Below are 12,008 nucleotides of genomic sequence, written 5' to 3' on the forward strand. Positions count from 1 at the left end.
TTGTATTGAAGTTCCTAGTACAGTACAGTACAGTACAGTACAGTAAACAGGACTTAGTACTGTACACATTTTAATTTTACATTTACTGTACTGTACTGTACTGTAGAACGTATGATTTCATATAACAGTTACATAGTTACAACTACAACTTTTAATTGATAATTTAATTCTATTTTAATAGCACGCCTTCTTGTAAAGGTTCTAAAAGACACCAAATATATAGGTTTAATATGCTGAATACATCGAGCAATAAGAATAAGAAGCAAGTTATAGCGTATCGTATTAATAACTGGTCAAGTTATGAATCCGATTTTCACCCTAAGTAAGTTACATTTTTATATTCTCGATTGGCTTGAAATTGACTGGATCCGAAGTACGACGAATAATGTCTGATCTAAACTTGTATGCATACTTACACAAGTTTTTATCAACTCCTATGTTTATGTGCGTTTGCAAACGTTAGTGTCCGGGCGGGCAATGCATTATTTTTTGCTGAATGCACACTCATTGCACAGTCCAGTATAGTGCAATAGTTACTCTACATCAGCATCGGTGACTTGCTGATCTAATAAGTAGTGTTGTGGATCTCCTTTTGTGGTTATTGTACCATTTTAAGTTACAGCGTGATAGGATCAACCAGTGTGGTATTTATGCCTTGATCACGATAGCTAGGTACTGTAGAGTTTCGTAAATTATAGTAAAGCCTTTTATCAATTGTATTTATTTATTACTGGGCTGGATCATATCGAATATACGACTGGGCCTGCTGTACGATGGTCCATGGACTATTATGTCAGTCTAGTAGTCCATCGCTGTACAGTAGTGCGGTAAGTATCACTGATCACAGGAACGGGCCATTATTTTGTTGATCATGTTCTCTGTATAAATTTACCGTACTGTACTGTACTATACAACACAGTTTACAGTATACTACCGCTAAATCCCGTTTTAAGAAGGTGGATGCGAAAGATTCCAGAATCTTTGCTGGACTCACCGATTCTCTGAGATAACTGTACTGTAATGTACTCCTAGAGATCTAAGAGTACAGATCCAGGAGTACAATGCGAGTCTGTTAGTGAGATTAATTACGATCAGATGAAATGGACATGAACCTAAATATGTGTATCTCTAACCAGTACTATATTTTAATGAACCATCGTTAGCGATGGGTGTTCGGCTAGTAATTAGAAAGGAATATAAATCTCTGAGAAAAATATCAACAAAGGTTGAATAATATATAATTAATTACTGCTTCTGCATGATAGTATTCAACTACTGTTACCTATTTGCGGTCTTAGACTTGTAGCCGATTATACAGTTCAGTACTTCGACTGCCCTCCCCGAAGACTGGTATAAATGCTACTGCATATTACAGAATAAGCTTAGACATTACTAATAGAGTACAGTTTAGAAAGCATTCACTGCTGCGTAATTGATTAACGAAACATTTTTTTTGTTATGCGGTTACAATAATATTTAACGCCTGCACCGATTTTATAGTAACATTCTGGAGGACAGACCACATGACCAATCCTCGCGGTGGCTATCGCGCTCATGTAATCCACCCCAGGTTATATCTGACGTTATTCTCCATGTGTACTCAGCAAGTAACTGCAAATATTAAGTATAATGGCATTAACGCATATAATCTATGTTTGAACGGCTTCTTTAGTTTCTTTTATTGAAATTGACATCACCCGCTATTGTTCAAGAATTAATTGTTGGAAAATTCGAAAAGCCTCATGTATCTGACCTAAAACGATTTAAAGTTCTAGGTGGTATAGATGAAGATAACTTAATGGAACTGCTAGATAGGTAGTTACGATTGTTAAATAATTATGTATTGTATCACCCACAGTACTATCAGATGCTTATAGATTTTACATTCTATCTCGCAGTGGCTTGAGAGATGATGATCGAAATCTTGAAATCTTCAATATTAAGCATAAAATTAATGATGTGATGTTTCCGTGTCAATTTATAAAAATAGGTAGGATGCGTAATTCTTTTGTAGCTATTTTATAGTCAGTTCTTATTTAAGACTTCAGTTACGTCAATAATATATTTCAATTCTAGTTCCTATACAAACAAGGAGTCCAAACTTTGGCTTCAGTATTTGGTATATACAGTTACGAGGGATAAAGGATGCTGAAAAAGTGACCGACTGTATCCAGAAAGTTGCAAGGGTACAATCTTATTTCTCAATGAAGAAACCAAATGATCTTATCTTTTTTACAGTATCCTGGGAAATAATATATTTTGCTAACTATTTCATAGTTTAAGGAGACTGAAGCGATTAGGCTATGCCTAAAGTATTTTCGTCAGCACGACTTCATGGAAGCATTTTCATCGTTACAAAAGAATACAAATGTTGTTCTCGAAGATCCTCTTTTGACGAAATTATACCTGGAGTTAGTGAAACAGGGCAACTTCGAAAGCTGTGAAAACATCATAATGGAAGCTTTGCATGGTATGGAAATACCGTTCATTCTTTTTAATATCAAGTTATGTATAGCTTGCCATTTTGTTTACGATCCAGCTTTACAAGCTGTTATAATTCTAAATGCATATCTACCATCGCAGAAGATTTATTTGAAGGTTATGTTAAAAATCAAGACTTGAAACCCTACTGGACATTGTTAACACCACCAAGTGAAGGTTTTAATAGACATTTTGACTCTTAATGACCTCTTTATTATTAGTGATGAGGACAGCATTGCAGTATTAATGTGCAATGAATCGAGAAATTTAATTGTAGTGCTACCATTGTAATGTTATAGTATGACACCATAAAGTAATATTGTACTAAAGTTGGTATCTTAATATAAAGGTTACAGCTATCATCACCAAAGACCTGGCATGAGAGGTGGACATCAAATGTGTCTTGATTTTACGAGGGGTATCTAATCAATCCTTTTATATCATAAAGAGGAAAGTGCAATTAAAGTAACTATATAGTATTTGTCGTTTCAAGGAACAATTTATGTATTTGGCGGTTGGGACGGTACTCATGATATCGGTGATCTTTGGGCCTATAACATTCATGATAACAAATGGAAATTGCTCTCAGCTAATGTTCATAAAGATGTAATATTTTTTAATACTAATTAGATTACAAAGCATTTGTTATTTATTGTACTTACTCATTTGAAAAATTGATAGGGAGGCCCATGTAACCGTTCCTGCCATAAAATGATCATAGATCGTAACAAGCAACGTTTATACGTATTAGGTCGTTACGTAGAAGTTAAATCAAAAACTAATATGCAGATTGATTTGAAGGTGACAATTTAAACATTGATATTTGTATTGCTTTATTTACTGCCAATTCTAACTGTTTCATTACCACTCGTAGAACGATTTCTATTATTTTGACATTGCAAGTAACAAATGGATATTGATAAGTGCGGATACTGAAGCTGATGGAGGACCTTCATTGATTTATGACCATCAGGTTTATTTGCTTCTATGTTTATTAATCTACGGATATTCACAGAATAACTCCGATATTAGACGTTAGTTAACAGTTTCCTTTCTGTGCAGATGTGCCTTGATCATGAAAACGAGCGCATATATATCTTTGGAGGCCAATTCCTAAAAGTCTTAGGAAACTGGTTTGTAAATCACTTTCAGTACTGTACTTAAACACTAGTACGTTCAGGTTTCCCTAAGGTAACTTCCAATAATGTTACAGTCGGTCAACTTCGGTCCGAAATATCGATGATGAGACACCACTTGAAAGAGGATTTAGTGGCTTTTATTTATACGATCTTCGGAAAAACCACTGGACAAAAATTTGGTGCGCTCTAACGATAAAATTTACTTGATTTTACTAGGATATCTAATTTTTAATTTATTTAAAATGTCATGAATAGCAACGATTGCGATGGCTTTAAGTCGAGTAAGTCTGGAATACCGTCCAGGACAGGTCACGTGATGGTATTTGATGATGTAAGCCAGTTAGAATTTGATGATTAGCATCCGGCTTCTTTTATATATTCGATAACAAAATCCACATTGCTATTTTAATGAGCTAGTTAAAGAGAAAACTATATATATTTGGTGGCCAAAAAGGGGCATACGTATTCAGGTCGAACCATGATAATCTTGCTAAATAGTATTTTCATTTCAACAAGAACTAATATGTTTTTAAAACTTGTAGTGACTTCTATGTTTACGATACGGAATTGCAAGAGTTTTCTATGGTTTATGATAAATTTGGTAGAGCAGCAGGTATGAGAATTTGATTTGTATACGCCTTTATTGGATGGTATACATAATAAATTGGCCATTGTGCAAATATTAATGTCAACTTGTATTAGTTCCCGCTTCGGGATTTACGCAACGTGCCACTATTGACTCGGTTCTTGGAGAAATCTATGTTTTCTCGGTAATAGTATACCGTAATTATATCGATAGATATGCGCTGACGTATTTCCGCTATTCCATGACAGGGATGTAAAAAGGACAATAACCGGAAAGGTGAAAATGTTTGTAACTCAGTATGGGTGTTTGATCTGAGCTCATGTCATTGGTAATGCTATACCATAGGCTGAGCTTATTGCTTCATATCCGAATTTAATACTAAAATATGTATATAAAATTAAAATGATCCTGCTATTTGTTGTTGACCTTATCTAGGTCATGCGTTTATCAAAATGATAATAACACTGAGAATTATTGGAATCAAATGCAGTACTTGGAACCACGTCCTCGATACGCACATCAGCTTGTCTATAATCCTATAAAAAAGGTCTGACGGGAATTATGTGTATTACTTTTCGTCTGAAAGAGAAGTTTTTCATATTGACACTATCGCTCTTGGTATTAGACTCATTACATGTTTGGAGGAAATCCTGGTAAATCGCTCTCCAGTCAACCTCGATTAGATGACTTTTGGCGGTTACAGGTTACTGAAATGTATACTTTCATATACAGCTTATACATGTAATTTACTGATTATAACTATTGTAGTTCTTGCCAACTTCGAGCGAATATACGTGAATAATGATTACATTAATCGTTGTTATTATCAATATATTCTCTAGTTGATACGGACAACTGGAAAAACCGTAGCAAGACGGTGCTTTTGGCTACTAAGAAAGCAGAGGTAGGGGTTAACTTTTGTGAAGTAGTGATCCATTTTATAGTACCATATTGGTGATTACATTGGTAGTTTTACACACAACTAATTAATTATCAGATACATGGAACTTACAACTCAAGATTCCGTAAAAGCACTTCAATACTTGCAGGTTTGTCTTAGTTTAGTAATCAATACTTGCTCGGATATTTAATTGTTTGTTACTTTAGGCAAACTTGGGAGACGTTATTGACCATAATAGCCAAGACGAAAGTGAAGAGGTAGACTCTATGCTTACTTTGTTAATTACCTTTACCGCATGAACTAGTTGCAATTTATGTAATAAATGTCCTGATTTACAGTTCCAACACCTAGCGTCTTTACTTTTCGATGGTATATCTTCCAAATCCGCAGGTATGTCAAGATCTTTAACATTGATTTTGCGTAACTTGATTTGACGACGATACGCATTGCGAGTAAGAAAGATAGCTAATTTTAATACGTTATTAGCAGAACCTACTAAGCACTATTTCAATGACCGTCTAAAAGTAAGTACATTTAATATACGGGTCAACTTAAAAATGAAATTTAGTTTAAGTGCATTGTTTCTTCATTAGCTTTTCAATACAATCGTATCCTTTTTTCCGGAGAAAATGACGCCTCCTAAAAGTGACCTTACGGATCTGATTCCTTTTTAATAATGCTAGCTGATTGACTGTACTACTGTATATAGATGAGTTCGCGGGTGAATGAATTTGTAACGATTTTATCAGATCGAACGTAAATCTAACTTTCTGTATGGTTATTCGATCAAAAATATTCAATAAATATTTATGATGAGCTTCACACTACTTCTTAGCGCACTCTAGCTGTTATTCGTAAAGCCATCCTAGACTATGTATAAAAATGCGGCATCCTCTTTAGTGAAACTGTAAAAGGGAAGATAGAGATTGTACCGGAGTATCTGCCTCCCTTTAAAATTTGACGCAAATCACATTCCTTATTTCTTAGTGTGGTTCAATGTCTTGACCAGTGTTGTAGAATACTGGTATTATTAACATCTCGAGCCAGATGCATATTAAGTTTTAAACTTAGGTAAGAATGCATCATTCTATACTCTGCGAAATACCGAATCAAAGATTATTCATAGTTAATGTGCGTAAAATATAATGATGCTCCCATAACTTTTGCCCGAACATTGTCAATGCATACTTAATTACGTAACAGTGGTAATAATAAATCCAGCTAAAAAATCTTTTGAGATTAAAATCTGAAACTGCTTATAGATATTAGTACCAGATTTGTTGTAAACAGCAGTAAGCATATAATTAAAATCAGTCAACCTATATACGGCTTTTCTTAGATTAGCGTAAAGAGCTATAGTAAGCTTTAAATTCTTGGCAATATTTAGTCTATTACAATTATAATCTATGATGCTATACATATAGACATACGCGGATCTCCCGAAACAGTAAATTATTGCTTTGTTTAGAATGGATAATGCCAAAATACTGTGGAAAAGTTTACATTCAGTACTTTAGTCTACTGTATACCAATGATTGTCATAACATTAAATAGCCGTAGAGAATATATTGAAGTCGCGTAGATCTCTTTTGTTTCTAATGGTCTATGGTAATAGTAAAAGAGAACTACTTAACTATTATTGGAGATAGCATTTATATTTATAACTTACACTAATTGAAATAGTAAGGGATTATTGTAGCGATAGCCATTAAACTGGTGAATGGGCCAGCTCGTTAAAATTGCATTATATGATATGAAATGTTAATTGATGAATTATGCATGAATTTGCCATGCTGGCAGGTCCGGTCCTTTCTAAAAAGTATTTAAACTAATTCAAGCCTCTCCGTCCGCCAGCAAATCTCCCCCATTCTATCCGTAGTGTTTACTTTCTATTGTTTAGTAATTAAAAAGCCTAGATGACGAGAAAGCCATACTTAGAAGCATCGAAAATTTATGAAGTCATTCAACTATCACTACCCAAAAATTTACGGAAGATCACTGGAGCTAAATTCAAATCTAAAGCAACCTCACCAGTAATTCAGTCCGAAATAATTGCTTTAACGTTTAAAATCACTACTAATACTTTTATATTGATCTCTTTAAGTTAACACTATTAATATTAGCATTATCAGTAATAATAACACACCAATCAACCTCATCATTGCGCAGACTACAAAAAATATACTATTCCAAGCAAACTACTGCACTTACTAGAGTGAATAAGACAGTTAGATGACAACACTTAATTCCTAATTCTGTCGATGTTAAGATATTCGGAGATAAAACTCAGACGGTAGTAAGCATTTATATTATACTAGATTGATCCACGGTTTGTTTATTTAGCGTTATAGATTAAAACGTTTACATAAACATAGCAACGATTTTCTCTTACGTAAATAGCAATGCAATGAGTTTGAAAAAAGTAAACAAATTTTAACGGCGTTCTCAAAGTAAAAGTCACTATTTAGCTGTAACTACATTCGCAGCCAGTACATCCCACTACGTATTCTATTGTAATCAGGAAGTTGTTCAATAGGACCTATCATGTAATAATTTGTTAGATTGTTAGAGTGCTACCTTAATTATGCATGGCGCTAAAAGAAATACGAGTAAATCACTGGATTGTTATCACCTACCTACGGCAGCTACTGCTGGACACTGATCATAAATATACTTTGAAGCAACTGACTTGATTACTCCGGCTGTCACTTGCTAAAAAAATATCATAGAAATATATGTTGTCTGCAAAGGTATCTATATCATCAGTAAAAGTTTCAATTTTAGTGAAAACATACCTCAATACGAGCATCTACTTCTGCTAGTGGAATGCGTCTTCCATAAGTTAGGATTTGTCGTCCAATGTCTTCACAGATTTGAGTAGACCCTTTAATATGCAACACAAGCTAACTAAGAAGTCGAGTTAAACGCAATTTCATTGTATTAAAGATACCATCTAGCTGCTGAAATAGAGTAGTCTTGAGCATGTTCTTGGCTCTCTTCACTTCATTTTCAGTAATACCGGTACAAACTCTCATCCTAACAGTGAGGAAATAACATTTCATATCATAAACACTCAAACCGGAAGCTGGAAAAAGAGTAAATTACCATTCCTTTTGCAAGCTAAAGACCATATCGTCAATTTTCATGCGATCTGTGACAAAATAAGCCCCCCTGAAAAGAAAATGAAATCTTCATCTAGATGTAAAGAATTGTAATAGTATTTTTCGCTCGTAAAAGTAATAAATTTATTGTACACTGTTGAACTCATCTATTTCATTACCATAAACCAGTGTCCGTGTAGCAAGTATTAAATGACATGTAGCTATGGGCTAGATCATTCTCTCGTACGATCTATAGTACAGAAACAAAATGATAAGCTAAATTACGCTAATAAACTTTATAATGCCGCAATCTTGAATATTACAGCTTACCCTAGCCAAACGACTTCCACTGTTCTAATACAGCAAAGTAAAATAGCAGAATTAATTTTTATCCATCATCTAAATATCCAATAAGGAAATACTACCTGCCCCGACGCAAAAGATCTGTCCCAATTTCCGATGATCTATAGTAACAGACAACAAAACTTTCAAATCAAACGATGAACTGTCAAGCATAGATCAAATAATTAACTTACAGCATTAGCTACTAATAAAGGAAAGTAATCAGGATGAGTCCATCCACAGCCCTGTAAAGAAATAAAATGGAAGGTATAATTAGATCCATTATATACAGCACCACCTACAATACGTAGTATCCCATTTCTTTCATACCTCCACTGCAATAGCGATATGAGCCAAAGGCATATTATCGTCACGAACCAGAATCTATATTAACCACCAATTATTAATCGATAGCTGATAACATAAAGTAGCGTTCTATTATGTAATAAAGCACACATTATAGGTAAATGTAAGTCTATAGCACCTCGCTTCCTGTATACCGACAATGAGTTAGCCCAGAAAATTTATCAGATGCTGTCGGTATATTCTTAAAATTCTGTTCCGCTAACCTAAGTAGATCGTCGTGTTTCACACCTCAAGAATCAATAACAATAAAATAGTTAGGTTACCGAGAAGTATCAAGAAATACCCAAATACATAATCAATAACTATAAATTACCTCCGGCACCAGCCAAAACAATTCTAGGAGCTGTATAATGTGTAGAAATATAATCGAGCAAGTCATCCCGCGTTATAGACCTTAGAAGTACAAGAAGAAAATATTACACACATAGTTAACTAATACATCCTATGAACTGGCATGATTTTACTGCCCTTTAGTGAAACTCCGTATAAGAATGTCATACGAAGTACAATATAGCTTACCTAATATTCTTACTTGGGCCAAGTATGGTACGAGCCAAGTTTGTTCCCTGATAAGCAGTACTATGTAAGTGATCGAAAACTACCTCATCAGTTTGCGTATCCACTTCCTAATTTTGTATATGAATTATAACAAATACAGATTAACATTCGGCTACTTCTAGGAAAATCAATATATTAGATTAGACAAAAAATGAAACCTGCATTTCACGAAGAATTACTCCTCTTTCGCGCTCCATTTCAGCTTCGCCAAGTAAAGGATTTTGAACTATGTCAGCCAATATTTCTACAGCCTTCGGAATATCTTTCGACAATACCTTTGCAAAGTATACAGTCATTTCACGGGATGTATAAGCGTTTAAATGTCCACCCATATTCTCAATCTATAGTGATTGTAAAAGTTAGTTTGATGATACAGCCAATAATACTGTACATAGAATAATTAATTTCAATAAAACAAAAAAGGTAACATTTAAGTGGAATACGCCAACGATATTTGCTGTACCTCCACTTCTAAAGCCAATTGTGAACGCCTCTTTGTTCCCTAAAAACGTAAATTGTCTTGATTCGATCAATGCCACATTACGTCGATGTCAGAAAGCACAGTAAGGTGCACTATGAGATAAACTAAATATTCGAGTGCACTAGCGAAGGCCGTGTTTTCGAAGCATAAAATGGATAGTACCTTAAAAATCATATGCTCCAAAAAATGTGCTACGCCATTCGTGTCATCGTTCTCGAAGCGACTACCCGCATCGATCCATAAGCCAATCTTAGTAAACAATTATACATATGTATTAAAAATGTAAGTGCAATGGTAATGAAATAACATACATTAGTACCTTTCCCTACTTTGCCATGTGATAGCTCTTTTAAATATGATGAAATTTAATTTGCATATATAGTATTGTACATTATTTAAAATTACGTGCAGCAATAATAAATTGAGTAAACTCGAAAACTCGCTGTACCAAAACTAAATATCCCACGATGAAAGTAGACAATTCTAACTAATCTTACTAACAGTGGCGGTTAGAGATCCAGAGTCTTCTGAAGCTATCCGAAGACCATTATCAATAGTTGTCACCAATGTTTCTGGGACGTTCTCTAGGGACTAAAATTCATAAGTAACCGTTAAAAAGCTAAAGACATCAATCACTATCTAAACCATTCGGTATCGTAATCATTGCTGGATAGAAAAGCGCACTTAATTAATTTTATTTTAACTTAAAGGCTGCAGCACCTGCTGATAAGAAAATACTGGGCTAGCAATGCTGGATTGCAATCTGCTACCAAAAATACTTCTGGTCTAAAAATTAAGACAAAGATGGTATAGATTAAAATTATTACCCTATATAGTTTTAGCGAGTCTATCTCACTCGTTCTGTTATATCTATTTTACCAATATCTTGTGCCATAACCGGTAGTTTCTGACACCCGGTAAGCGACAAATCGACGACATCATGATCACGGTCCACAGAGAGTAAACTGACAGCGAATTAAATCTAGCAGTTGGTAGTACCAACTTGGTTCGTTATTGATCTTACTTGTGCAGATGTGCGTATGCGCCTGCAAACTACACCTTTGCAGACCAGCCAGTAGTCACCGTGTAACCAGTACTGTACTGTACAGTATATTTCTAGAAGTCCACGCATGACCAATGACCATGATTCCACCGTGGACTACAGTACTGTACTGTACAGTACAGGTCGGATTTGTACAGCTGTACACTGTACAGTACTGTACTGTACTGTACGTACTATAGCTTACAGTACTGTACAGTACACGTTGGTCAAGTGAATCGGAGTTGGCCTTTAGCCGGAGTGGGGTTACAGAAGACCAGCGTACAAAATGTAGAATGTACAGTACTGTACTGTACAGTATACAATCCTACAGTACAGTATGGTTGATTGATTATTAATGTTTTCTGTATGGACCAGATGACAGCTGGGACTACTCAGACTGTACTGTACAGTACAGTACAGTACAGTAGCCCTGCTGCCTTAAACTTTATTGTACTGTACAGTACAGTATTTAGCTGAAACCGCTCTTAAGAACTTTGTACTGTACAGTACTGTACTGTAACGCGGTGGGGCTACTGTACACTGTACTGTAGACTGTAATCCCAGAAACAAACGGCATAAACAAATTGCGTTCTCGATCAATGCGCACTGTCAGGGTTGCAGCGACATACGGAATCAAACTTTAATGGCAGGCCGAGCATGGTATCTCTAATTTAAATGAACTAAAGTACTTGATGATCATGTTGATACTACTATTATCAGTGTATTCCAATAATTATAATATTAGTAGGCTGTTTATTAACTTTACACAGTGATATAGATGGATAGTTATAATTATGATCATGATTCGAGATAAATCATGATTATATTAGAAACCGTGAGTTAAAGTAAAAAGTATGCACAGTGCAATCGATTTGAAGTGAGACAATCCTGTAATCGCAACGACTCCACTGTCGTAGTTATGACACAGCAACATACGAGTATAACGCATGCACTTCATATTTGTAAATTGCAAGAAAATTTCTGACTGCGAATAGCTGGATATTTACTAGT

General features: G+C 34.9%; 2 protein-coding genes across 2 annotated transcripts; one reads left to right on the forward strand and one right to left on the reverse strand.

Moving 5' to 3' along the window:
- Window positions 1-230: 230 nt before the first annotated feature.
- Window positions 231-5,853, forward strand: TRIADDRAFT_37030 (uncharacterized protein; the record flags this gene model as incomplete). The annotated part of the gene is made up of 26 exons (XM_002108160.1): window positions 231-322; window positions 1,501-1,570; window positions 1,673-1,815; window positions 1,899-1,990; window positions 2,077-2,186; window positions 2,278-2,470; window positions 2,584-2,658; window positions 2,831-2,899; window positions 2,975-3,087; window positions 3,163-3,282; window positions 3,356-3,454; window positions 3,544-3,614; window positions 3,695-3,799; window positions 3,876-3,951; window positions 4,038-4,090; window positions 4,163-4,233; window positions 4,323-4,390; window positions 4,455-4,534; window positions 4,642-4,753; window positions 4,832-4,909; window positions 5,049-5,110; window positions 5,204-5,255; window positions 5,314-5,364; window positions 5,446-5,497; window positions 5,597-5,631; window positions 5,701-5,853. The coding sequence occupies 26 exons, from the start codon at window positions 231-233 to the stop codon at window positions 5,779-5,781; spliced, it is 2,223 nt and encodes a 740-aa protein (XP_002108196.1). The 3' UTR covers window positions 5,782-5,853.
- Window positions 5,854-7,522: 1,669 nt separating this feature from the next.
- On the reverse strand, window positions 7,523-10,850 carry TRIADDRAFT_63547 (uncharacterized protein; the record flags this gene model as incomplete). Its single annotated transcript, XM_002108893.1, has 19 exons — window positions 7,523-7,646; window positions 7,744-7,819; window positions 7,903-7,991; window positions 8,058-8,143; window positions 8,213-8,278; window positions 8,388-8,458; window positions 8,539-8,562; window positions 8,634-8,672; window positions 8,745-8,795; window positions 8,881-8,934; window positions 9,035-9,144; window positions 9,230-9,309; window positions 9,436-9,542; window positions 9,633-9,815; window positions 9,938-9,976; window positions 10,118-10,204; window positions 10,457-10,546; window positions 10,676-10,741; window positions 10,812-10,850. 19 exons carry the CDS (start codon window positions 10,848-10,850, stop codon window positions 7,582-7,584), a joined length of 1,422 nt encoding a protein of 473 aa, XP_002108929.1. The 3' UTR covers window positions 7,523-7,581.
- Window positions 10,851-12,008: the final 1,158 nt, after the last annotated feature.

The sequence above is a fragment of the Trichoplax adhaerens genome, genomic scaffold, assembly GCF_000150275.1.
Source record: "Trichoplax adhaerens TRIADscaffold_1 genomic scaffold, whole genome shotgun sequence".
NCBI lineage: Eukaryota > Metazoa > Placozoa > Uniplacotomia > Trichoplacea > Trichoplacidae > Trichoplax > Trichoplax adhaerens.